The 27723-nt window shown below is 40.8% G+C and overlaps 1 protein-coding gene across 1 annotated transcript in view; it reads left to right on the top strand.

Moving 5' to 3' along the window:
* LOC149239246 (NAD-dependent malic enzyme, mitochondrial-like) overlaps positions 1 to 27723 on the top strand; it is a 463766-nt gene that overhangs the window by 297305 nt on the left and 138738 nt on the right. The window contains exons 9-10 of the mRNA XM_089373360.1: positions 25258 to 25364; positions 25919 to 26030. Coding sequence (XP_089229486.1) covers positions 25258 to 25364; positions 25919 to 26030 — 219 coding nt within the window. The remainder of the gene's footprint in view (positions 1 to 25257; positions 25365 to 25918; positions 26031 to 27723) is intronic.

Raw genomic sequence — 27723 nt, 5'->3', positions numbered from 1 at the left:
AAATGGGCAGGCTGAGTCAAGTAACAAGAACCTCATAAAAATTATCAGCAAGACTATTGGTGATAATAAAAAGGATTGGGATAGCAAGATCAAGTACGCCCTATGGGCTGACTGAACAACTGTAAAGGCTTCCATTGGTTTTAGCCCATTCCAATTGGTTTATGGTTCTGAGGCCAAGTTGCCTATCCAAATGCAGTTACCCATCCTTGAATGCCTGAAAGCTTTCCTCGATCAACAAAATGCCATACAATCCTGAATCGATCAAATAATTGAAAGTGACGAAAATAGAAGGAAAGCTTTTGATCAAATTGGTCATAGTCATGATAAAATGAAAGTCGCCTTCAAATATAGCCAACACAAAGCCTTCAAACCCAGTGACCTAGTGCTCTTGTGGGATAAAAGAAGAGAAAAACCCGGCATGCACAAGAAGTGGGACAACCTTTGGATAGGTCCATTCAAGATAAGTGATGTGGCAGGGATGAACTCATATCATTTAGAAACTCCGGATGGAGAGTCCGTTCCCCTTCCTGTGAATGGGAAACTCCTAAAGGAGTATTATCCTGAGACTTGACATTGTATCATATGCATGGTAGAGTAGGATGCATTGCATAATGATTTTTGCATTAGAACTAACGTCATATGATATTTCTCATGGTAAATAGGTGCATATTAGCATATTTTATTTCCTCTTGATTTTATGGCTTAACATATAGCATGTGCGATCATGAGACGCCGCAAAAGCATGTTGCCCTGTGTTCTTCCATATATTATATGTGCAGGTGATAGGTTTACAGTAACCAAGAGATTATTGGAGTTCTCATGACCTCCCATTTGAGCAGTTTCGCCCGCTTCTTCGAGAGCTCACATCCTAGCTGGAGCCAGATGTTACCCACCATTTTGTGGGTGATATCCCTAGGAGAAATGTTTTCTCTAAGATGGTCCTCAGTCGGCAGCCACCAGCCACCAACTAGCTCATTGTTCCATTTCTCTGCCACCTGAGCCATTCATGTGGTCCCTCGCCCATCTGCCATGATTGTATGTTTGAAGGTGGGCCTTCCGAACCTAAAGGTATGCCTTGTCATTTGGTAATTGTGAAAATTCCTAAACCCAAAATCTCTACTACAACAACTGTTTAAGTTTCTCCTACTTGTTAATTTTTGAATCAAGTTACTTACATTTTTCTATAGTAAATATCGAAACTAATACACTGCAGCCTACACCATTAAAATTTATAAGCGGAAACAAGAAACTGAACAGGAAATAGATACAACACAATGACACTGTGATTTTTGGACAAATGTCCCCGGAAAAACCCAATGCGGGAAAACCGGTGCAGTAGCTCTGAGGGTTTTATTATTATGTAGTAGTAATTTCTGAATACAACTTTTGAATGCTTTCTCGGCAATCCAGTTACAGAGAATATCACTGACAGAGAGATCTATGAGATTACCTCACACTATCACTAGAAATCCTAGCTGATCCAGCCCCTGAATGATTGCCCCTAGCTGCCTCTGTGTCAGCCCAGCGTCAAACCCTCTGGGTACAATGTCACTCTTCCAGATGATCGATTTGCTGCCCAGGAACTTCGATTCCTGCCTCCCGGTCTCGCACCCCGGCTCCCAACTTCTGCAATTTATTCCTTAAGCAAATTTTCAGACTTCCTCACGGCTTCTGCGCTGCCTTTGTGTGGCTCTGCGTCAGCCCCTTTGGATCTGCACTTCCATTGCTAGATCTCCCTCTGCCTTCTCTGCTGAGTATTCTCCGACCGGGAAAGATTTCCCTTTGGATACTATCCCTACCCCTCACTGCAAAATCTCACTTTGAATTTCTCACCGGCAGGCAGCTGCTCTACTTCGGAAATTGATCTTCTAAACTCTCTTATGCGTGTTCTCCAAGTGCCACTAAAGCCTCTTCTTATATATTTCTATTGGACAACCAACAACCCAGATTAACTTCTAATCAATGGCTTAGATCATTTTGGCTTGACCCCCGTCTTCTTCTAGAAGTTACACCCACAGTTTAGATTAACACCCATTAGTTATTTTAATTTCTTAAGTTTAGACTTAGGGCCCATTAAAAATAATTAATTATTTTAATAAAACTGTCTCTGGGTGGAGTTTCCCAAAACGATTTCTAGGTATTGGAGAATACATGTGTCTAAGCCTCCCTGCAAAATTTGAGACTTAGAGCACATACGATGCTACCAGAAATCAACAATAATTGAGTATTGTAGTTTGCTTATCATGGAAACTTCTGGGCATGGATTAATGGGGGGGATTCGGCAAAAAGAATGGGTTAGATCTGTGCCCTTTTCCCCTAAACCCCTTTTGGATATTAACCTCGCATTCTAGTCCCCTGGGATCTCTTTTATTGACCATGTGGCTTTAGGGATGGAATTTCATGGGAAACCTCGATTTTGGTTTCGTGGTCTTGCTCCCTTATCCGCCTATATTACCCTCTTTCCACTCATTATTACCCCATCCATCATTTTTCCCACCTGGGTCCACATTCCTCCACTCGTTCCACATAGGGTTAGCTCGCCCCTTCCCCTTGCCCACACCTTGGGGTCAGGCTTGGAATGATGCCTCGGAGGTTGATGTCGCTAAAAGGAAAGATAAAATCATATTTGGCCACATTCAATAGGAAAACATACCACAAAATGCAAAAGATGGTTGGGACAAACATATTTAGCACGTGGGCAAAATCCAATACATTGTTAATTTTTGGTGGCATCAGATGTGCTGTAGCCATGAAAATTGGTGGAGAGGCTAAGGCACATGAGTTCTAAAGAACCCAAAAACCATTTGGTAATATTCCACCCGGATTGTATTTTATTAAAATAATTGATATTTTTAATAGGGTTCCTAAGTCTAAACTTAGAAAATTATAATATTAATGAGTATTAATCAAAATATGGGTGAGAATGTTCTAGAAGAAGGATCAAGTCAAGTTTTAATCTTAGTCATTGATTAGAGAGTTAATCTCAGTCGTTGAAGTCTCAATGAGAAAAGTATAAGAAGGAGGCTTGGGGTTCATTTGAAAACACACAGAGGTTGACCAGTCAGTATGATATTCCTAGGGCAGGGTTGGCTAAGGAATTCGAACAAGTGATCAAGTAGTGAGGATCAGAGGCAGTACTGGAAGGAAGTGATTTCCAGTTCCAGTTAATATACTTAAGAGAAGACAGTGAAGGATCAGAGAGGGAGCACAGTACCAAGGAGGAACAACGCAAGAACTGGAGGAGGTTGACGCAGAAATGTTGGGGGATAGCAGAGATCATTGTTAGGAATCACTGTGTGTGATTAGCAGATGAAATCTCGATTTCTCAGCAACAGAGGCAGCAGCAGGAAGGGTGGCGCAGTCAGAGGGAGTCTCCACGCAAAAACCACACAGTGACTGCGTAGGCTCATGCAGAGACTGCGTAGTGGGTCATCTAGGAGCTGGGGCCAGTGCAAAATCTCTAGATTTAGTGTGAGAAAATTCTCACTATTCTTCTATCAATTATCTTCTCTGAGTGGATTTCCATTTCTCTGGGGCATCCAGATTGTATTCAGAAATTTACTGCCAATAATAGAAACCCTCAGATCTGCTGCACCGGTTTTCCCGCATTGGGTTTTTCCGGGGACTATTGTCCAAAAACAAGTGTGTCAATGTGATTGTTCATGTGCTGGTGTTTCTCTTGCTTTTCTTAGTTCATAATTTGTGAAGTCTGCAGCTGAATTTATTTTGATATTTACTGAAGCATTGGTAAATAACTTATTATTGTAAATAAGTAGGAGAAATAAATCAATCACTGTAGCATAATTTTTTCACATGGTATCAGAGCGAAGATCAGGCAAGATGGTAGTAATTTCTGCAATATAGGGTGGTGGTGCCACATTGGCAGCAAATCGATCTCCAAAAGATTCACGCAGTCCCTTGCAGAAATTACCAGCAGAGAAAAATAGCATGGAGAATAGTAGGGATCATAATATTTCTGAATTAGCTTCCAGGCTGGAAGAGGAATTTGCTTGCTTATCGAGTTCTGCATCAGCCGAGGATTGGTACATTGATAGCGGGGCTTCAACTCATATGACTGGAGAACGAGAATATTTCTCGAGCTATCAGGAGGAACAGATGAACTTCCAAATCACAATGGGTAACAGGATGAAATGCACCCTAGTAGGAAAGGGAACCATTACATTCCAGACAGTAGCAGGAGATAGTCTTTGGGCCACTAACGTACTGCATGTGCCAGGTATGGGAATGAATTTGATTTCAGTATCTCAATTACAAGATAAAGGATATGATGTATACTTCATCGGTAATAGAGTATATGTCAAGCATCCTAAGTGGAAAAAGAGGGCCCAGATTGGAACTCGAAGCAATAGGTTATATAAGTTGCAGCTCGAGTCTCCTATGGCACTGATAAGCAATAATGTCAGTGGAGAGAAAGACTTGAATGAACTGTGGCATAGAAGGATGGGACACTTACATCATGGGGCGTTAAGGATTCTCAAGGAAACTGTTACAGGGGTTCTAGTGCTTACTACCAAGCATGATGATACATGCAGAGGCTGCATACTAGGCAAGTACGCCAAAGCGGCTTATTCCAGAAGCAACAATAGAGCTCAGAGTGTATTGGGTTTAATACACTCAGACATCTATGGTCCAATGTCTACAAGAGCTATCAGTGGTGTTGAGTATTTTGTCACCTTCATAGATGACCATTCCAGGAAAACTTGGATTTATTTCTTAAAAACCAAGGATGAGGTCTTTGATCGGTTTAAGGAGTTTAAGGCTCTAGTGGAAAACCTGACAGGAAGGAAGATCAAAATATTGCGCTCAGATAATGGTGGAGAATACACGGATAAAAACTTCACATATTTCTGCGCAAGAGAAGGGATCAGAAGAGAATGGACAACACCTTATAATCCAAAACAGAATGGAGTCACAGAAAGGAAGAACATAACTATTGTTGGAGCGGCAAAGGCGATGTTATATGATCAAAATCTACCCAAGTTTTTATGGGCAGAAGCGTGCAGCATGATTGTATACATTCAGAACAGGACCCCTCATAGGGCTTTAGGAAAGAAGACATAGGAGGGTGTTTTCACGGAAAAGAAGCTAGAAGTGAGTCACCTCAGGATATTTGGAAGTGTGGCTTATTGTCATATTCTAGATGAGAAGCGGAGCAAGTTAGAGCAGACTGTCGAAGTTGGATATCTCGTGGGTTATAGCGAGACTTCAAAGGCATACCGAATCTACATTTCGAGCAGTAGGAAGATTGTAGTAAGGCGGGATGTAAAGTTCATGGAAGATAGAGCTTTCAGGAAATCTCGAGAGATGCCTTTTGAAGAACAGGCTGAGGATGTTTCTCTGGTCCAGCAACAGGGAGTAGATCTAGCAGGAAGACAAGTATCTGGTTCGAGCACTGTAACCAGTACTAGCATCTCCTCAAGAGAAGAGGACCTATGAGTGTCACAGCAGGTACAAAAATAGGAAGAAGAACAGATGGAACCTCCCACCACTAGTGGAAGGACTAGCTGAGAGGTATGACAGACTCTGAGGGACGCAGAGGAATTTGTTGGAGCTCCTAGAGCTGAGAAACAGCAGTGTAGACAACCTAACAGGTACCAAGCATTGGTAGCTCAGGTCGAAGAACCCTCTAGTTTTCGTGAAGCCGTACAACACCAAGTGTGGGTGGATGCCATGGTAGAAGAGTATAGTTCCATTATGACAAATGATGTCTGGGAAATTGTACCAAGACCAGAGAACAGATCAGTTGTGGGTTCGAGATGGATCTACAAGATCAAGTATGCTGCAGATGGCAGCATAGACAAGTATAAGGCTAGGTTCGTCGCGAAAGGGTATACTCAAAAGGAAGGATGGGAGATTCAACAAATGGATGTCAAGACAACGTTCTTGAATGGGGTGATAGAAGAAGAGGTATATATCGAACAGCCAGAAGGTTTCGAAACACATGAAAAGAGAACTCATGTGTGTAGATTGAAGAAAGCCTTGTATGGGTTGAAACAAGCATCCGGAGCTTGGTATGGTTGAATTGACAGCTACTTATCGCAGTTGGGATTCATCAAGAGCGATGTCAATCCCAATTTTTATTATCTGTTAGTAGAAGATGAGCCGTTAATTCTGGTATTATATGTGGATGATCTATTTTTGACGAGATCATCTAGACTCATAGAAAATTGCAAGAAGAACCTGGAAACAGAATTTGACATGAAGAATTTGGGTCTAGTGCACTACCTTTTGGGATTGGAAGTTTGGCAGCAGGATGATGAGATCTTCCTTGGCTAAGGCAGATATGCGTCCGAGATTTTGAAAAGATTCAGAATGTAGGACTGTCGACCTATGGCTACGTCTATGATTACCGATTGGAAGAAAATAGATGCATTCTGAGACAAGCAAGTGGACCCCACCTTATACAGAGAACTCATTGGATCGCTTATGTATTTGGTCAACACCAGGCCCGACATATGTTATGCTGTCAACACCCTTAGTCAATTCATGGTGGAACCAAAAAGGGCGCATTGGGCAGCAACAAAGCACATTCTCAGGTATGTGCGGCAAACAGTCAATTTGGATTAAGATACGCCAAGGGCGATGATATCGAATTGAGTGGATTCATTGATGCATTTTGGGTAGGAGTTCAGTAGACAGGAAAAATACCACTAGGTATTGCTTCGGTATTGGATCCGAGATGACCTCCTAGTGCAGTAAAAGGTAGAACTTTGTAGCACTGAGCTTGGCTGAAGTTGAGTATATGGTAGCTATCATAATAACATGTGAAGCTATATGGCTTAGGAAACTACTTGTAAATCTATTCAGGAATAGGATGGAAGTGATAAAAATCTTTTGTGATAATCAGAGTTGTATCAAACTCTTTGAAAATCAAGTGTTTCATGATCGCTCCAAACACATTGATATTTGGTGTCACTTTATCAGGGACTGTGTTCAACGTGGGGTGGTACAGTTGGAGTATACTCCCACAGGAAATCAGGTAGCAGATGTACTCACCAAGGCTCTAGGAAGAACAAAGTTTGTTCAATTCTGAGAATAGATGGGTATGTTGGAAAATCCCTTTCAATAGCGTGATGCAGCATTTGAGAGGGAGTTGTAGTACAGATGCAACAATGGCATTGGTAGTGTCATGGGCAGCAGTACAGTAGCAGCAGCAACACAGTGTTGGTGGCAGCAACAGTGCAGAAAAGAGATACTTCAGAGACAGAGCAGCATGCAGTTGGACATTGTTGCTAGAGCACATTCCTCGCTAAGAGGGAGTGTTAGTTTTTAGTAGCATCGAATGTGTTCTAGCCATGAAAATTGGTGGAGAGGCTAAGGCACATGAGTTCTAAAGAACCCAAAAACCGTTTGGTGAAATTCCACCCAGATTGTATTTTATTAAAATAATTAATATTTTTAATGGGGTTCCTAAGTCTAAACTTAGGAAAATTAAAATATTAATGAGTATTAATCAAAATATGGGTGAGAATGTTCTTGAAGACGGATCAAGTCAAGTTTTAATCTTAGCCGTTGACTAGAGACTTAATCTCGGCCGTTGAAGTCTCAATGGGAAAAGTATAAGAAGGAGGCTTGGGGTTCATTTGAAAACACACAAAGGGTTAATCAGTCAGATCGATATTCCTAGGGCAGGGTTGGCTAAGGAATTCGAACAAGTGATCAAGCAATGAGGACCAGAGGCAGTATTGGAAGGAAGTGATTTCTAGTTACAGTGAATATACTTTAGAGAAGACAATGAAGGATTAGAGAGCAGCGTAGTACCAAGGAGGGACAACGCAACAACTAGAGGAGGTTGACGCAAAATTGCGGGGGAATAACAGAGATCAGTGTTAGGAATCACTGTGGGTGATTGACAGATGAAATCTCGATTTCTCAGCAACAGACGCAACAACAGGAAGGGTGATGCAGTCAGAGGGAGTCTCCATGCAGAAGCCACGTAGTGACTGCGTAGGTTCATGCAGAGACTGTGCAATGGGTCATCTAGGAGTTAGGGCCAGTGCAAAATCTCCAGATTCAGTGTTAGAAAATTCTCACTATTTTTCTATCAGTTATCTTCTCTGAGTGGATTTCCATTTCTCTGGGGCATCCAGATTGTATTCAAAAATTTATTGCCAATAATAGAAACCCTCAGATCTGCTGCACCGGTTTTCCTGCATTGGGTTTTTCCAGGGACTATTGTCCAAAAACAAGTGTGTCAATGTGATTGTTCATGTGTTGGTGTTTCTCTTGCTTTTCTCAGTTCATAATTTGTGAAGTTTGCAGCTGAATTTATTTTGGTATTTACTAAAGCGTTGGTAAATAACTTATTATTGTAAATAAGTAGGAGAAATAAATCAATCACTATAGCATAATTTTTTCACATACATGAGCTCTACCCCATCATCATGGCCATCAGCCTGGTTCCTACAGGTTCTATGAACCTCCTTCATCATATAGGAACCCATGATTGTCCCAACTCCTGGTGGGAAATGAACTGCCTTACCTTAAAAGGGGTATTCACTATTATATCTTGCATCATGCTCTTACCCCTTGAGCTCCGAGTAGTTAATCAAATAAAATCATAAAAAGGAAAAAGGCATATAAAGAAGGGTGGAAAAATTAAGGCTGGGGCACCTCATGTACCACGATTGCTCCCTCCTATACATTATAAACCCAAGTGTGGGCTTCCCTTCTATTAGCTACCCTTGTACCCCAACATGTGGCCCAAGGTTGCCCCTTTTCATCCCCTACTTCATTCACCTATCTGTCACATCCCACCACCTTTTGAAGGATGTACCTTGAATATATTATCCCCTTGAGAAGTGGAAACCACCTAAAAGGATACTTAGTTAACCCCATTTGGAGTTTAGGAGACATTGGCACATCCTGAAGCGCATTACGGAAGGGCAGGCCATTATGAAGTCCCCACCTATGATCCATGATTGGTACAATGTTGCACGAAGCGGGAGCGAAGCGGAAGCGCGGAAGCGGAAGCGGAAGCGCGGAAGCGTCATTTTCCAAAAATCTAGGAAGCGAAGCGTCCGCGGAAGCGTCTGCTATATATATATATATATATATTTTTATATTTTTTTGCATTTATACTCAAAACAAACATCCCAAATACCAAATTAATTGTAGAAGACATGAAAACATGCATATTTTTGCATAAATCAAGATAGATATGGCATCCATGATTCCATTGTAGTTACTAGTATGTACAACAATCATCTATATTCTAGCTATTACAAACATACATCAAATTTTTAAGCATATTATAAAACATAAAACATTTAAGCATATTATAAAACATAAAACATAGAGCATATTATGATTTATCTAGCAAGTGAGCAACTGTCAACATTTGTCATGTCCAAAATTCAAATAATAATGTTTACAAAATATGTCACTTGGTCACCGCCAAGCCAAAAAGGTTCAAAATTCAAATTCACAAGTCTACAAGTCTAATGAGTAATCTATGACAAAAAGTAGTAGATTGTGAATATATCTACTAATCTCTCCTCCTTCCACCACGAATAGAACGTGGTGGCGGGCCTCCACGTGGTGGCAATGAAGAAGATGGTGCCTCTGGAAGTCGTGGCACTGAAACTGATGAAGAAGAACCCCCTGCTGTTGGTGTTGAACCATGGAACCTAGGAACCAAGGGACCAGATGAGGGAGCATCTGCTATATTTATATTTTTTTTTGCTTTCATTTGTCACCCTAACCCAAGGTGGACCCACCCCCAACAAGCAAACTCACCTAAAATTTAAAAAAAAATTGAAAAAAAAACGATTTTCTAAATGCTTTTCCGGAAGCTTTTCTGGAAGCGTCTCGGAAGCGTCTGGGAAGCGCCTGGGAAGCGCCTGGGAAGCGTCTGGGAAGCGCCGTACGAAGCGCGCTTCGGCGCTTCGGAAGCGCCAACGCTTCCAAATTTCCAGGAAGCGTCTAAAAATTTCGGAAGCGCGCTTCGCCATTTTCGGAAGCGCGCTTCCGGGGGCGCTTCCTGGGCGCTTCCGTACGGGGCGCGCTTCGGGCCTAGGATCCGGGGGGGGCGCTTCCTGCAACATTGGATTGGTAAGCTTATTTACTCGATTTCTCTAATGACTTGTTGTACTGGAAGGCTATGGGATGCATTGGATCTTATGCAAGATTGCAAATAGTCTCCATCTTAGGTTTGGTCTCACTATACGAGGTCCTAATCCTCTAGAGGGCTTCATTGGCACATGTAGGGTGTGTGTTGAGAGCCATGGGCCTTCACAGCAGTAGACAACACTCCATTGATCCCTGAGGATGGTAAGAGATGCTCGATATACCTGCATTGGACAAGGAAGATGCACCTGGTTCATTGTTTCCCAACCGGCCCCACAGATGTATCCTGCACTTGGCAATTAATCTAGGATTTGTGGGACGATGTGGCATCCCCTACATCATCATCAGAGCCCTTGCAGACGATCTACAGGCATCTTCGACTCACTTGGAGACCCATGAGGTTAATTGTTGTGCCCCACACCCATTGGAAGCACCACAGGTTTATTGTTTGGAGAACAAGGGGCCAACCCCTTGTCCATCACTTTTGAGAGTCCTACTCTTCATTATGGCGCCCATGGACCTCATTAGGCTTCTTAGAGGGCCCTACAACATGCATAGATTATTATTTGACCTCTTGAGAGGCTTATTATTTCATTTATGAGCTAGTTTGGTGGGCTTGTCACCAAAAGTTAGATTATTATAACATTATTTTATTTTTGGAGCTTATGTAGGCCAAGGAGGCTAATTCGAACTCCTCATTAGTGTATAAATACAAGTGAAATCGGTTCATTATCTCATCATCAATTTGGATTGGATCTCTTCTCTCTCTCAAATTTTGCACTTTTTCTTGGAGCATGAATTGGAGCTTTATCGATGAATTTTGATGTGTGGATTTGGTTTATCTTCTCTTGGAGCTTCTTTATTGTCAAATTGTTGATGGTTGGATATACTCTATTACATGTAATACATGCTTCTAATGTTATTCTTGTTTTACTTTTTCATATACATTGGACTCAGATTTTCGCTATTTTTAGGGTTAATCGCTGCATGCATTTACTGCTTAAATTGTGGAATTTTGTCTCTATATAGCATCTCTCAATGTATGGGCCATGTAATGTGAATGAAATCTCCTAGGGGTAATTATAGAAACAAAGTTATCTTGATAAGCCATCACCTTTTGCACATCTAAGTATAAACGCTGCAAGATTACTTCTCTTTGACCAAAAGGGCTAGCAAAGTAGTCTTGAGACCTCCTCTACTGGGAACCAAAGATCCTCACTCATATTCATCATAGACTCCATTCTCCCATGACTAAGGCACTGAACTACCAAGAGGTGGTCACCTAAAATCCTACATTTTTCACCTTTCTCTAGGTCTACCCAAGTTGGGTCACCTAAGGCATCATTTTTCCGGCAAATCATCCCTCCAAAAAGTTCGATATCGTAGCCTCTCTTGCGCTGGTGTCTCCTAAAGGCCTCCTCCAAATTTGAAGCCATTTTGGCGATGGAGTTGTGAGAAAAGCCAAGCCCTAGTTTCGAAATCAAACTTTGCCCTAGTATCCCTAAGGCTAGTACCTCATAGGATCAATTCAATACCTTTGAGTGAAAATTCTTTCTTTGACCCTTTCCCCCACCTTGTCCAGGGCAAGAACATCATTGGTTGCCATATCCTTTACTCCTACCCTTGACTGGCTCCACTTGGTCCCGTGTGGTCCCATTCCTCAAAAGAACAATTCTTCAAGAACCATCCAGGATACCAATTTCAACAAGGATTTTAGGGATTCGAAAACTCCTTCACAAGTCATATCCGATAAACCTAACCCTCAAATCCTCCATTCCTTTTCCTAGAAGACATTGTACCTTGCTTAGATCGCAAGGGATCTCCATCTTTCAAACTCTTCTGGGAAGGGGATTATCTGAGTTACTCCACATCCATTCATTGATTTATCCTTCATCGATGACTCCATAATATCTCCCATCGGTGAAAGTCCATAAATAGAAGGGAGCCGCAGCTGAGGTGACAGTGGGCTAAGTCTCCATTTGTTTCCCTTGGTCTAGCATTTTCCCTTTAGGGATCCCCTTTAAGTCCCCTGCTATTTTGAGCAGTAACACCACCTACAATAGTTTGGAAACACATGGGACAATCATCTTTTCCACATGTAATTTGACCTCTTCATTGGGATTGACAATTATGTGCCACTTGTTTGATGAATTGGTCATTGGGATTGACTCCCGTTTGCCTATTTAAATGAGCCTTGGCTCTCATTTTTGTAACCTGGAATACGAGCTATTGTTCTTAAGGATACTCTACTGGATTGTACACTCTTTGCAATTTAATACAAAAGACTTTGGGGTTACATTTGAGGTGTTATTCTCCTTGTGTATGGTAACTTCTTGATATTCTTGCTCTTATATTTCTACTTGCTTCATTATGTTATTATTTCCATGATGCTTTTTCTAGTTATATTGATATGTAACTATCTCATATTAGCATAAAGATTATTTAATTGCTCTAGACTGAGAAATGTTTTAGTAGATGTCAAATATATCTCTAGAATTTTTTCTTCATTGCATTTGATTAAGTGTCATGTCCCTTCCTAAATTATTTTGGAACAATATTAATTTCTACATTTTGGGGCCAATTTTAGAGGTGATGTGGTCCATTCGATTTTATTAGGAGGCTAGATTTAGTAGAAGTTAATTCGATGTGGTTAAATATACGTGGGGGCACCCATACTAGGGGAATACGCATTCCATAGTTCGATTTGCATGGAGGGGAAATTGATGGTTTAGGTGAAGGACCCACGATGGAGGGAAAATGGAGGGAAAAATGCTCCACGAAATCTATATAAGGAAGGCAACTCTCCTCATTTGGATATCTTATCTTTTGACATATTGAACTCAATCTTAGTTGCTCAAGCTGCTTAGTTGGGCTACTATGCTATTTAGCACATGAGTGTCCTCGAGCGGAGATCTCAACCCTTGCTTCGGTGGACTTCGAGTGCCAACCCTAGAAGGGAGTTCTTCATCTCAGTTCGTAGCAGCAGCAGGGAGACGAGTAACAGTGGCTGTAAGTCGAGTACTAGCAGCAGGGATTGCATAGTCACAACGTGAGGTACTCTTGGAAGTTGGGGAGACAAGAGCATACTTCATCATTTTCAAGAGTATAGAGGGAAACTACAGACAAGAGGGCCATCCTACACACAACTCTCATTTCATCACACGCAGGATTGCATCATCTCCTCCATGACTGCGTAGTCATTTGAGTGAGACTCTTTGGGGTAGCACCATCCGGGGGAGTTTGGAGATGGGAGGCTGGGAGATCATTTGGAGGGCCATTTGAAGAGGATTGCTGAAGTTGGGAGAGCAAAGATTGACAGGATCAGTTACCGCAACAAAATTCGAAATTGGAGGAGGGCCAAGCGATGAAGGGTCAATTTTGGAAGGTTGGAACCAAGGGAAACCCTCTCTAGGTTTTTTTGGGTTTTAGGCAAGGATCACACTCCTAATTTTATAGAATTTTCTGGGCAGATCTAAGGGGTCAAACAGGGTCCCAACTTAGCAACCTTATACCATCAAGGGTCGGACCCTTGTACCATCAAATTTTTTTATTTTAGGATGCATCTTCAATCCTTTTTTAACTGAACTTTGATCTTCGATCCTTTTTTTCTTTTTTTTTCAACAACTAGAGGAGCTAAGGGGAATTTGGGCCAAAATTCCGAGGTTAACATTTGGCCAATTCCTTCGTAGGTTATTTTGGGTATTTGGTGGAGACGTCGGGGTTAATTTCCCGTAATTTTCTGAGCACCAGAGGTGGGGTTTCCAGCAACATCTTTGTAGCAGACAACACAATTTCATAAGGGCAGCGCGGGGCATCATTGCGACAGTAATTTGTGCCATCTGGGCTTGACATATTACCACCTGGGTTTGATCATGCTTGCCATTGAGGCAAGCCCAAGTGCACCACTTCCACATTATTGTACTTTTCTTCCAGATTATAATAAAATGGCTCAGTTGTTGGTTATTCCTAAACTTTTTATGGGTGTGCATTTAACGTTTCAATTTTATGGTGTTGTTTTTATTATTTGCTTTGCATAGCACTATTTTTCCTAGTTCAAAACATTACAGTGGTATCAGAGCATGATCTTGGCACAACTGTGGGAAATTAGCCGAAATATCATTGAAGCTTTGGGTATGAGTGCATAGTGACAGGTGAAACTGGAAACAAACCCATGGCTCAAGGGAAATCCAATATGCAGAAATTATGGTGTAGAATTCATTGGGACGATGAGAGGTTGGCCCAGTTAAGGAGGGTGACAGACCAAACCCATCCTCACCCTTACAACATAGACGTTAGAGGTGAGCAGGCTGTGGGGGTGCATCCATCTACATCATGTGGGGAAAGGTGACCAGATCAGGGCACCAGATCTCCTGAAAAGGAGCGGGCAGGACAAAGATGGTTAGAGGGTGAGACCAGGGGGCGCTTTTGCTGGTGGAGACCTGGCTTTAGATATCAGGAGCCTGAGGAGGAGGTTGAGCATGATGCTAAGAGCCCACAAGATGGTGAGGAGTACATCGATATACCCGGTGTGGAGCAGGAGTCACCTTTATTAGAGACCTCTTTGATAGCCCCAGTTGACACCTTGGTGGAGAGGATAGAGCTTACACACATAGAGCCGTCCGTTGAGGGGGTACCACCCATGGACGAGATGCCAACAGTTGCTGAGGTATCTGGAGCTGTGACCGATTTTACAGGTGATAGATGCCCATGGCAGTTCCACCAGTTTCATGCTGACCTTCTAGCATTACAAAGGAATGTCGTGTTAGTGCGTGAGGCTATTCTACAGCAGAACGAGGAGTTGGAGGGCATGAGATCAGTTTGTGTCGAGTCCACGACCAAATTGGCTCACGTTGGAGAGCGGTTGGATTCCCTACTGGTGCAGCTAGAGTGCACGTTGGGGCATGAGAGCAGCCCTGTTCGGGCATACATACTGGGGTTGGCAGCACTGTGAGGTTACCTTTACCCATTGGACAAAGAGAGACAGAGCGACCTAGTCAGATTTCATGTGTTGACCAGGGTAGCGAGATGAGACGACCTAAGTTGCACTGGGTGCAACACTCGCATGCTGGGGTTGTTCTATGTGAGGGAGTTCATGCATTCGATCCCTCCATTGGGGTTGGATGGCGAGAGATTCTGAGTTCGTACTCTCTGGAGTGGGCTACGGCAATGGTAGTGGACCTGGGTGTAGCTCAGCAGGAGCTTCCAGGCACTGGGGATATAGGCAGTGCAAAATGGTATTGGGTTCAGAGTGGGACTACCTATCATTTCCCAAGTATGTCGGTTGACTACAACCGGGATAGTGCAGTTGACCTAGCAGTTGAGTGTGCACATTCGCTAGGGGACTCTCGGTCAGCACCAGTGGCCGACCAGTTTATGGATAGACTCTTTTGGTTTTCTTGGTGTGGCATTTGTACACGGGATCACTGGGTGATTAGCATACTCTGGCAGGAGTTTGTTGGAGGAGGTGGCATTGTCAGGCCACCAAGGGTGCCTTGTATGGATCTAGGGACTCTTCACTTTTGTGTGGGGCACAGAGGACGCAGAGGAGCGGAGCTGTGGTGGCATCACTGTTGACCTACAGGGAGAGTCACTTCTCGGATCCCTCTAGGAGGATTTGGAGGGAAGATCCATTCATCAGCGGGGATAGTGATGCGATGGAGGAGGTGATGATACTGATCGGGTGTGGCCTGACACGTAGAGACATAGATCTAGGTCATCACATCTAGGGATGTGTGTTAGAATTTAGCATTGAGCAATGGTCCACAGGTGGACAGGGAGATGCATGGTGGTGTGTTGTAGTGTGTTGGACTGCGTTGTGGAGTGGGAGTGCCTCACATCGCATTGAGTACATGCGGGGAGTGACAGGTGCAATGACACAAGCGGGAAGTAGAACAGTACGGGATGACATAGTTGTAGCTGAGGGTATCCAGCAATGTACATGGGTAGGCCGCGGTGTACAGAGGCGTGTCTAGGAGTAATGGGATGATCAGTGGTATGCAAAGGTGTATGGTGCTGCACAGCGAGGTCTTGGAGTGTTTCCTCTAGGGACACCCACGGATGGAGATACCAGGCATACCTTTGGGTGTAGTTCACCTAGCATCGATGGGGACACAGATGAGCGATACTTGATGGTATCCGCGGGGACTCACGCTTGACCCTCTTCTACATCGCTTACAGGAACAGGCGATCTGGTTGTTGTCCTTTGACACTTCGTACGACAGAGGGGAGACTTCTCAATGGGGGCATCAAGTCGGTGCACTAGTTGACAACCACAGGTCGAGGGATGAGGTGATGACTGACAGGGATGGCATATCATTCATCACTGATCCTATGCCTGGGGAGATGGTCACAAGGGAGACATGTGTCATTCTTTCCACAGGGCATGTCTAGACCATGCATGAGTAGAGGGTACCGTGTTACGACTAAGACAGTTGTCCAATATGTATCCGGGTTTCCGACATTGGATCGACACATTATCCAGGGGACGGGTAGTCGAACCAGTGGCGATGGTTGGCAAGAGCAGGATGGATCTGCATACGCTGAGTCGATTGTGCGTATCAAATACCAATCCATTGGTTGCATCCAGGGGGTAGCTATTTGGCACATGTGGTTTCCAGTGGTCATTAGTACTACACAATGGCTGGCACAGGATAGTTTAGCATGCCTCAGATTAGTTCATGATGTATGGAGCCTATATATGGGTGGCATGCTGGGACTAGAGATCAGGGCCAGAGGGATTCCATCGGTTTACAGGGCTATGCCACAATAGGTTTGGCTATGGGATGCAAGGATTCAATTGATCGATAGATCACTCGTGATGAGCGGAGTCGTGGCAAAGAGTAATATAGTTCGCTCTTGGGATGACACATGGAGGTTCACAGAGGGTTTCATCATATGGGGAGGCAGACATTCTCTATTGCTGCATAGGTTCAGAATTAGATTTGGATGGGTAGGCCTTGGCACCATGGAGATGCCCAGGGAGGATGTGTCTCGCCTCTTTCAGTATTCCACCATCGAGTTCCAGGAGAGGAGGATACTGACTGTGCATGATGGGGAGTATGACATAGTCAGAGTAGCACAACATCAACATGGTGGCACCACTCTGGGAATAGTAGGGAACTAGGGCATCACAACTCTTCACAGCTCAATAACCTTTAGGGATGTGCGCCATCTATTGTAGGGGGAGATCATACAGATCTTCCATTGGGCTTTAGCGAGTCACTGATGGAGTAGGGGACTTCTGGTACTTGCACTGGGCAGGATAGTGAGTGGAGCGAGGGGAGCTTCATGTTGGACAGGATGGCCTGGGATCCTAGTATTGAAGGATTCTTTCATATCAGGACAATGTTGAGGTCAGGGACGATTCAGTGGCACATCTGGGACCCTGGCACATGTTGCAGTGACAGTGGGGAGCAACAGTTAGAGAGGATGCTTGTTCAGGCATTGCTTGAGGACAAGCGATTTTTGGTGCATTGGAGGAGCTTGCCAGTTGAGAACGCTACTTGGGAGGACGAGCACATACTTGAGCATCCAACACTGAAGTTACTTGGGGGCAAGCAACATTTGGGAGGGGAGGACTCTCATATCCCTTCCTAAATTATTTTGGAACAGTATTAATTTCTACATTTTGGGGCCAATTTTGGAGGTGATGGGGTCCATTTGATTTTATTAGGAGGCTAGACTTAGTAGAAGTTAATTCGATGTGGTTAAGTATACATGGGGACCACCCATACTAGGGGAATACACATTCCTTAGTTCAATTTGCATGGAGGGGAAATCGATGGTTAGGTGAGGGACACACGATGGAGGGAAAATGGAGGGAAAAGTGCTCCACGAAATCTTTATAAGGAAGGTAACTCTCCTCATTTGGATATCTTATCTTTTGACATATTGAACTCTATCTTAGTTGCTCGAGTTGCTTAGCCGGGTTACTGTGTTGTTTAGCACACGAGTGTCTCTGAGCGTACATCTAAACCCTTTCTTTGGTGGACTTTGAGTGCCAGCCCTATAAGGGAGTTCTTTTTCATCTCAGTTCGTAGCAGCAGCAGGGAGATGAGTAACAACGGCTGTAAGCCGAGTACCAGTAGCAGGGGGAGTAACAATAGCGCAGGGATTACACAGTCGCAGCGTGAGGTACTCTGGGAAGTTGGGGAGACGAGCATCCTTCATCATTTTCAGGAGTATAGAGGGTAGCTACAGACAAGAGGGCCATCCTACACGCAGCTCTCATTTCATCACATGCAGGATTGCGTCATCTCCTCCATGATTGCGCAGTCATTTGAGTGAGACTCTTTGGGATAGCACCATCCGGGGGAGTTTGGAGATGGAAGACTGGGAGATCATTTGGAGGGCCATTTGAGGAAGATTGCTGGAGTTGGGAGAGCAAAGATTGATAGGATCAGTCACAGCAACAAAATTCGAAAGTGGAGGAGGGCCAAGCGATGAAGGGTCAATTTTTGAAGGTTGGAACTAAGGGAAACCCTCTCTGTGTTTTCTTGGGTTTTAGGAAAGGATCACACTCCTAATTTTATAGAATTTTTTGGGTAGATCTAAGGGGTCAAACAGGGGTCCCAACTCAGCCAACAACTAGAGGAGCTAAGGGGAATTTGGGCCAAAATTCTGAGGTCAACATTTGGCCAATTCCTTCGTGGGTTATTTTGGGTATTTGGTGGAGAGGTCGGGGTTAATTTCTCGTAATTTTCTGAGCACCAGAGGTGGGGTTTCTAGCAGCATCTTTGCAGCAGACAACACAGTTTCACAAGGGCAGCGCAGGGCATCATTGTAACAGTTATTTGTGCCATCTAGGCTTGACATATTACCACTTGGGTTTGATCACGCTTGCCATTGAGGCAAGCCCAAGTGCACCACTTTCACATTATTGTACTTTTCTCCCAGATTATAATAAAATGGCTCAGCTGTTGGTTATTCTTGGACTTTTTATGGGTGTGCACTGAATGTTTCAATTTTATGGTGTTGTTTTTATTATTTTCTTTGCATAGCATTATTTTTCCTAGTTCGGAACATTTGTGTAGAAAATATTTCTTTGATCAAGCTTCAAGCGTGAGGGGAAGTTCTTGGGCAAACCAACCCACTCTTGAAAGTATTCAAGGAGAACCTACATTTGTCAATTGCCAAAGTCTTATCATTCGGATTTTTCTTGTGGGGATTTATTTTGAGTTTTGGGCTCCTATCTCTTGCATCATCATTCAATATTTATTTCTCAAATATTGTGTTTCATTTGCCTATATCTTGCTATTTTAAGAGCTAAATCATGGCTAGGAAAAGAGGAGAGTTTACTCATACTCTTTGGCTTAGCCTTTTGTAGATTATATTGTACACATATCTTGTAAATTTTTTTGAGCTAATACTTGGTTTGTTTTGGCAGCCTTCTCTAACTTGTTTCTTGTGACAAGTTGTGCGATTTGTCTTTGAAACTATTAACAAGTGTGTGCAGGACCTTGGGCTCTCAAATCAAGATCAATTCTCTCTCTCTTGTCTGTGGGCATTGGAAGGCCTTCTTTAGCAAGGCCGAGTTCCATTTGGGGCTGCATTTCTCTCTCTTGGTCATGGGCTCAAAGAGGCTTAGCCTCTCTTCTCTTCTTATAAAAAATCTGAATTTTCTTGTGCCCTTCTTTGGCCTGAATTGCAGAAATAACTCATCAAGGAAAAGTCTATATTTTAAAGGCGTCATTGTAAAAGATTTTCCTTGGGTTTGGAGGAGACTTCATGGTCCCTTTCCACTTGTAAATTAATAAATTTTCTGATTTTGGGAGCATGGGTTCTACCCATTGGCATCCCCATCTCTCCACTTTGGGAGAGGACTTGTGGTTGACTTGTTGATTCTTGTATTTCATTTCTCTTACATGCATGCTCTAATTTGCTAATTAACACAACCATACAATCTCATTTACTTTGCTAAAGTCACTACTATTTTGCTTGCACTATTTGCATCAATTGCTACAAGTTACAATCTACAATTTTTATTTCATAGCAATTTATTTTCATGCAAGCAATCTCTTTAACTTGATATATTTAGCTTGAGCATTGTCTAAAGTCCACTTATGCTTCATTACTTTGCAACAAATTCACATCTTAAGTTTTGATGCATCTTGTATTTGGGCAATTTCACTTTACAAAGCAAACATTTACTTTATGTCAAGCAAATCTCTCAAGTTGAAGTTTTTTTCTTTCTTTTGCAAAGCTAATTGAGTACAATCTTGAGTTTACTTTTCACAAGCATTGCCATTTACTTTACATGCAAGTCAATTTCTCATTTGCTTTGGGTATATCACAAATTTATCATAAGGCAAAGTAAATACCTTTCACAATCTCACATGTTTATGCAATCTTGTGTTTAAAGCATCTCCATCATTTACTTAACTTTTGCAAACTTACTTGCACATCATAGTAGGCATCTTAACTTAGTTGCACATTTAAAATCAACCTCCAAGCATAAGCTTGGTTGATAGAAATCATAGGGAAAAATGGCTTTCTTGGAAAGTTCTTCCATTTGGTACGAAGTAAGGTAAAAGCGTTGTGACCCTGCAGTTATGAAGGTGGCTTGTCCCCTTGTAGGAACGAAGGCACACACTAGCTCATAAGACTCAAGGGGCAGGTATCGTTAATGACACCTTTATGCCTTCGCCCCCTCTTTCTTATAGTCACCCCAATTTTTACCCTTTGGTAAGAGCTCAAGAGGAGGACTTCTCACCTAGATTAGGCATTTTAAATTAAAAATAACCAAGATAATTGCATTCAAATCTAGTATAGGTGCATTTCATTCTAATACATCTCATGGTTTTACTTGCAATTGGTCATTTTACTTGTCATTGTTGAATTGAATACTTTGTTTTGGCAAGCATTATTTCATCTATATTTTGCAAGTAGAATACTAATTGTTTTCCTTTTGCAAGATATCCTTGTATGCTTTGATTTAGCAATTGATCATATATATTTGAAAGCATCCTTATATCTTGTATCATTGTGCTAACATTTTCTTGTTTCACTTTCAGGGTTACTTGTGCTTTTATTTCAAAGCATTTCATTTATATTAAGAAAATATCTTTCATTTTTTAGCAATACTTTAAAAGGCATTGGTCTTTCACATGCTTATTCTTATCTCATGTGTTGATGATTGTTAATGGTTATTTCATTTCATATTGCTCACATCATATTTACTTGTAATCTTTAAAAAGTAATTCACTTCACTTTAACATCCTCCTAGAAACCTCATATCTTTAACTTAGTTTTCCTTTAGGGACCAACCCCAATAGCTAGCCTAGGAGATAGCTTAAACAAAGAGAGTTGGGAATAGGTGACAACCCCTTCTCTTAGTTCCTTGCCACCAACCACACCTTGTGGGTTTAAAGGCTTTTCTCACTAACTGTAGATAGGTGTAGGCGGCAGGGTCAACAGTACCTCCAACGGCCAAGATTAAAACTTAATCAAGGGCTAAGATTCTTTCTCAGTTATTTCGTGTGAGTTTCTAGATAATTCACACATTTCTAAATTAATTCTAATTAATTAACACATTTTCCTAAGTTTAGACTTGGGAAATATTTAAAAATAGGCTAATATCTAATTGAGACACTTCTAGGCGGAATTTCCGGAAACAATTTATGGGTTATGGAGAACTCCTTTGTTTTAGCCTCTCCACAAAGATGCGAGACTAGAACACCTCTAATGATACAAAAACTAACATTTCATAAGATAGCTAAGTGTATCTCCTAGAACTTGTTGGTTCCCAACAAGTTTCCCCTCATCCTTCACCTTTCACCTTTAGGGACTACCCCCCTTAGCTTGCCCAGGAGATAGCTAGAACGGAGACGACAGGGATCAAAGTGAGAGCCTCTGCCCTGAGAATTGTCGCTTAGCTGTACACTTTGAGCGACAACACATTCCAAACTTTCTTAGAATTTCTTTGAGGTTCTTATTTTGAGAAAGATAAATCACTTTTTTTGTTTGTTAAAGTTGTAGTCCAAGAATGGAGAGTTCTCCAAGCATAGACTTTTCAAATTCTTGATGAATAGTTGTTGCAAATCTTTGACTCGTTGATTCAATATTACTGCCAAAAATTATATCATCAACATACAAGTGACAACTAACACCAAATTATTACCTTCATCCTTGATGTAAATATTATTGTTAGTTGTTCCTTTCTTAAAGTCTTGTTGCTGCAAATATCTATCTAACTTGCTATACCATGCCCTTGGTGTTTTCTTTAGTCCATACAGAGCTTTCTTGAGTTTACGTACATAATCTTTGTTGTCGCTCAGTAGAAAACCTTTTGGTTGCTCCACATAGACTTCCTCTTCTAAGTCACCATTTAAAAACGTTGACTTAACATCCATTTGATACACTTCTAATTTTCAACAGTAGGCAAATGCTAAAAACATTCTAATGGATTTTATTCTTGCAACAGGAGCAAATGTTTCTTCAAAATCTATTCCTTCTTTCTGAGCATAACCCTTACAAACAAGTCTTGCCTTGTTTCTAACAACCTAACCATCTTCATTTAACTTATTTTTGAAAACCCATTTAGTTCCAAGCACATTTTTATTTTGGGGTCTTGGAATGTGATCCATGTTTCATTTTTCTCTATTTGATCTAGTTCTTCATTCATTGCCTTAATTCAATTGTAATGTTCACCATTTTTATTTTTCTCCATAGTATAGCCAAGGTGGATTTTCAGGGTAGGGGATGGCTAGGTCACTGAAATAGGTTTATGTCATCAGGGGTCTCGATGGAGTTTTGAGGAGTTTTTATGGAGTCCGATGGCATTCGCTTGGCATATTCGTCATCATGAGCAGTTCCAAACATCTTGTTTTTGGTTCTATGACTTTCTGATAATTCCCGTAAAATGGGGTTATTGTTGGGCATAACTTAATTAATTACGCTCAAGGTGGCATTCAGAGAGGAATATTTGACAAAACACCTTAGTGTAATAGCTCGTTCGAACCGAAATGAGAAGATCTACAGGATGGGATGCTGAGAAGTGATTTCTGGTAGCGAGAGAGAGTATGGTGGGCGATTTACCATTTTCCATAATTAAAAATGACTTTAATTAGTCACTTAATTAAGGAAAAATAATTAATTGGAGGAAATGGGCAAAAAGTGACTTAAGTGAAATAAAATAAAATTAAAAGGTCACTTAAGATAAAGTCAATGGAGGAGCTTCTAGAATAATAATAAAATAATAAAATAAGATGAGTCTAGAGGCTTGGAGATCTATCCATCAGATCTATAAAAGAGGAGGATGTCATTAGGAGACATCTTGGATTTGATATTTCTTCTTGTATGAGAGGTTGGGAACCCAGTTCTCTACTTCATTGGTAGCCCCAAGACGAAAACCCTTGGGTGATTTAGTGAGATTGGGCAAGTACCCATCTCCCCTTGGTTAGTTCATCCAGAATTCACAGGAGAGCTTAACAGTGGTAGTTCAGTTCAGTTTTGGTGGAGGGCCGATGCAACATTGGAGCAAATCCTTGAGGCCAGTTCTATCTCAGCTATTTTTCTTATTCCAGCATGTAAAACCCCAGTTTATACATTATAATAAAAGATGAGATTATTTCTGCTCATTGTATGATTGAATTGCATGCATTCTCTTGTTCTAATTTACATGGCTTTCTTCTATTTATGAATGGAAAATTTATCTGAAGTATTTCTGAGTTAAAATTTCGAGAAAACCCCAAATTGTTCCATTTGGGACACTACACCAGTGCTCATATTAGCTTGCTTGTGCAAACTGTGAGGTTCTATCATAGATAACAATGCTAGGTTTGCATGACTAGATATGCCTAGGGACTCTCTTCTAATTTGTATCCATGTTTCTTTATCTCCAAGAATCTGACTCTAAGGATGATGTTTCTGTACATACCTCAATGGAGTCTTTTGTTGTAGGGATTCTTCTCTCAATTCTTCCTTTGATTCTTCACATTCTTGTTCTCGACGCTCTTTGACCTCGTTCTTTGGTGACTCATAGTCGATGGATTCATCATTTTGTAGTCGTCTTCTAGTGTGAATAGGTCCTTCATCAACATTTACATCTATGCTTCAACTTTTATAGTGACCTTTAATTTTCAAGATCTCTTCATAAGATTTACCTCAGAAGGGAAGGAAATTGAGCTTAAAGGTATCCAAGGAAAACCCTTTAAAAGTGATAAGCTCTAATGGAATGACAAAATTACTCAAAAGGGGCACCAAGGTGTAATGGCACAATTATGTTTACTAAATGTTCAAATGTCAATATCATCTATGTTAGGGGATCTCCATAAAGTTGTCAACAATCATCCCAAGGTATTTGGATTAATTCCTAAGGGTCATCCACCTTATAGAGATCATGACCATGCTATTCATTTGCAGATGAGAAGTGTAGGGATCTCCATAAAGATGTCAACAATCATCCCAAGGTATTTGGATTAATGCCTAAAGGTCTTCCACCTAATCGAGATCATGACCATGCTATTCATTTGCAGCTGGGAAGTGTACCAGAGATAAATGAAGAAGGGAAAATCATACTAGAAGTAGAAACAATCCTTGAAACAAGGATTAAGCAGTTGAGTAACCCAGAAATTGTGGAGTACATCATCAAATAGAAGAACCAACCAGTGGAAGAGATGACTTGGGAAGCTTACTTATTTTTACAGAATCACTAGTCGTTAGTCAAGTGTTAAGGCTCACACTTGTTTGAAGTGCAGTGGAATGCTAAGCCTTATATAAGTCGCATGTTAACCGTAAAACCCCTTATTAAGACCTAGATATTGAGTGATTACATTTCTATTGTCATATTATTATGTAGTCTAGAACCCCTCATGGTTCCATTTTATTATAATTGTACCCCTTGTCTCCAATATATATATCAAGGAGACCTAGTCTTAGAATCACCAAATATTGTCTTGTACATTGTATTCATTGCAATAGGAGGTTTCCCCCTCAAAGAGGACTGTAGTTATTGGTTTTTTATCATTTTTAAGGCACAAGGATCAGAACGATTGAGCTCATGTGTGCTCAATTGTGGTGTGCCTCCTTGTTATTTTGTGAACTTCACATCTATGTTTTCAATATGATTGTTTCATTTTTTCAAGTTCAGAAAATCAAAATCTTCTCTACTTTGCCTGAAATATTGTTCATGAAGTATTTTTTAGCTAAAGACTTTTATTTACGTGACAGGGAACTGCAGGAGTTGCTATTGCAGGTCTCCTAGGTGCGGTAAGAGCACAAGGCCGACCAATATCAGACTTTGCAAAGCAAAAGATTGTTGTTTCTGGTGCAGGGAGGTAATAAGCTACATCCTGTATTTATCACACGTGAATAGGCTTCTAGACATTGTGGTGGACTTCTAAAGTGCCTAAATATTTCTGTATACAAAACTGTATGAACTAGGAGAAATCAGTTTCATGTCCACTGAGAAGGTTAGAGTGCTTTGTAGTGACATCTATTGACTACATATTTAGCTTTGGATATGCAATGTTATAGATATCAGCTTCATTCTTCTAAAATGTGTTAGATAACCTGAAGATTATTTTTCAAGTAGAGAGCCAAATTCAGGATCTGACTTTCTATTATATTTCCAGTTAGTTTTTTAGTTTTATAGCTCAAACCATTTTATTCTCAGTATTCTGAATGGAGTCAAGTTGAACATTTATTGAAAATACAATAGGAGTTAGTGACAAATATAGATCTATATGGACTCATGATCTACCCACTACACTCTCTCCCACTGAAATTTTAAAATAAATTTGAAATTTTATAGTAACTTTGGGTTGCATGTACACACGGTTGTATTCTTCAAATCTATCTCACTTTTATAGATTGGACCAATTTATTTCAGTGCAGGAATAGGAGTCTTAAATGCTGCCAGAAAAGCAATGGCAAGACTTTTAGGTGGTACAGAATCTGCCTTTGAAAATGCAAGGTACCAGTTCTGGGTACTGGATGCAATGGTGAGTATTTCATAACATTTATAAGGCTATTTTGGGGAAATATTTTTCTGTTGTTGTTGGGATAGAATTTGTGTTTCTACACATTTATGGCATAATTTTTAGTACATCCAACCATTTTCTGCTTCTGTGGGCAACCACTAGATTTCAGAATTACTTGCTTCTTGAAATATTAACTTCTATCATTCTTCTTGTAATATTGGGTCTTAGCCTGATTTTTTCCGAGTGATAGACATGTTTATTAGTGTAAGACACAAGTACATTAGTTATAACATTTAGGATTTGAGGCTACAACCTATACATGTAAAGCAAATCAACTTGTTCTTCGTGTTACTGCCTGAAAATGCATAGTTCATTTTTTCAGAGGCATTATTTTCTCAGCAACAGGGTGCCAATGGATGTGTATCCTTGGACATTAGTATGAATAGAACCAATTTTCCATGGAAAACAAATGAATTATTTCATAATTGATAAATCATTATAACTATTCATTGAAGTACATAAAAAATTGTTTAATTGTAGATTTTGAGAACCCACCAAAGGGTGATAATGCTAGTACATAATTGTATAAATAGTAGCAAGTAACATGTATTCAACATTTTCCTCATTTGTGTCTAATTGTGCCTAATTTCTACACAACACACTAAAAATCATGGAAGTAGTACATTAGTCAAGGTTGATAAAGCCATCAGTATCCACATGTGGCTTTTGAATAATGTGTAGTTTCCTATAAAATTTCTTAATTTTTTCAGTAGTTTTCATGTGGCAAGCAACTAAAAAAATACCAGAACTAGCAAGAAAAGCTAACCCAAAAACTTGGGAACTGAAGAATAGTAGAAACATCCCCATCAAAGCAAAGTTGATACTAGAACAATTTTATACATGAAGGCATGTGTACCCATGAGGGCTCATGATATGTAATTTGAGTAGAAAAAATCAGTTTGTGAGTTCTTTGTAGAGCTGCATTGGGAGTAGTTGGATACAACCATACATCAGTAGAATAGAATTTCAAGCTCCATCTACTATAAGGTATTTACCTAAGCATGTTTATGACTTTGATTGCTTCAGGCTTTCAGTTTTGTCATTGTATCTCACAAACAAGATATCTATTCAAGAAAATACACCTTTATTTGATTCATACATTCCATTTTGCTTATATCTTGAGATGTATAGACAAAGATGATACTTTGTATTCAAAGACTGTTGGATTTGTATAGTCATAATTTTAGATTCAAACTTAAAAATACATTCATAAAGCTTTATTTCTCTTTTGTTTGAAAGATTTAGATCAATGCCCTTGGATATAGATTTGCCTTTTAAATGTTAAGGGTAGGGTATTACTCGAGAGTTCTTTTGGCCATGCACATCTCTAGAGATTAAGATGTGAAAAGCCATATTCCTTAATTGGTACATGTGCCTTCTAGGTATGAGATTCCATACAAACTCCCATCCAAAACAATGAATCCATGCATATTTGATTGAAAATGATTTACATTATTTATAGAGGTACAATATTACTTCATGGAAAAGTGGATTAGGATCTCAAGTTTACATACATAATGCTTAAAATTCTATAGTACTTTCTTGTTTTATTTTGATTTCTTCTTTATTTTTTTCATTAGTGGATGGGGTGGTTTCTCCATGAGTTTTAATTTTATTATATATAATTATAGAAATGTAAATCCTGTTCATTTCC

Source organism: Pinus tabuliformis, chromosome 8, assembly GCF_031772625.1.
Source record: "Pinus tabuliformis cultivar Carrire ecotype Pingquan chromosome 8, CPIR1, whole genome shotgun sequence".
In the NCBI taxonomy this organism is placed as follows: Eukaryota; Viridiplantae; Streptophyta; class Pinopsida; order Pinales; family Pinaceae; genus Pinus; species Pinus tabuliformis.
The sequence above is the reverse complement of the archived record's forward strand: the minus strand, read 5'-3'. Positions and strand labels throughout refer to the sequence as shown.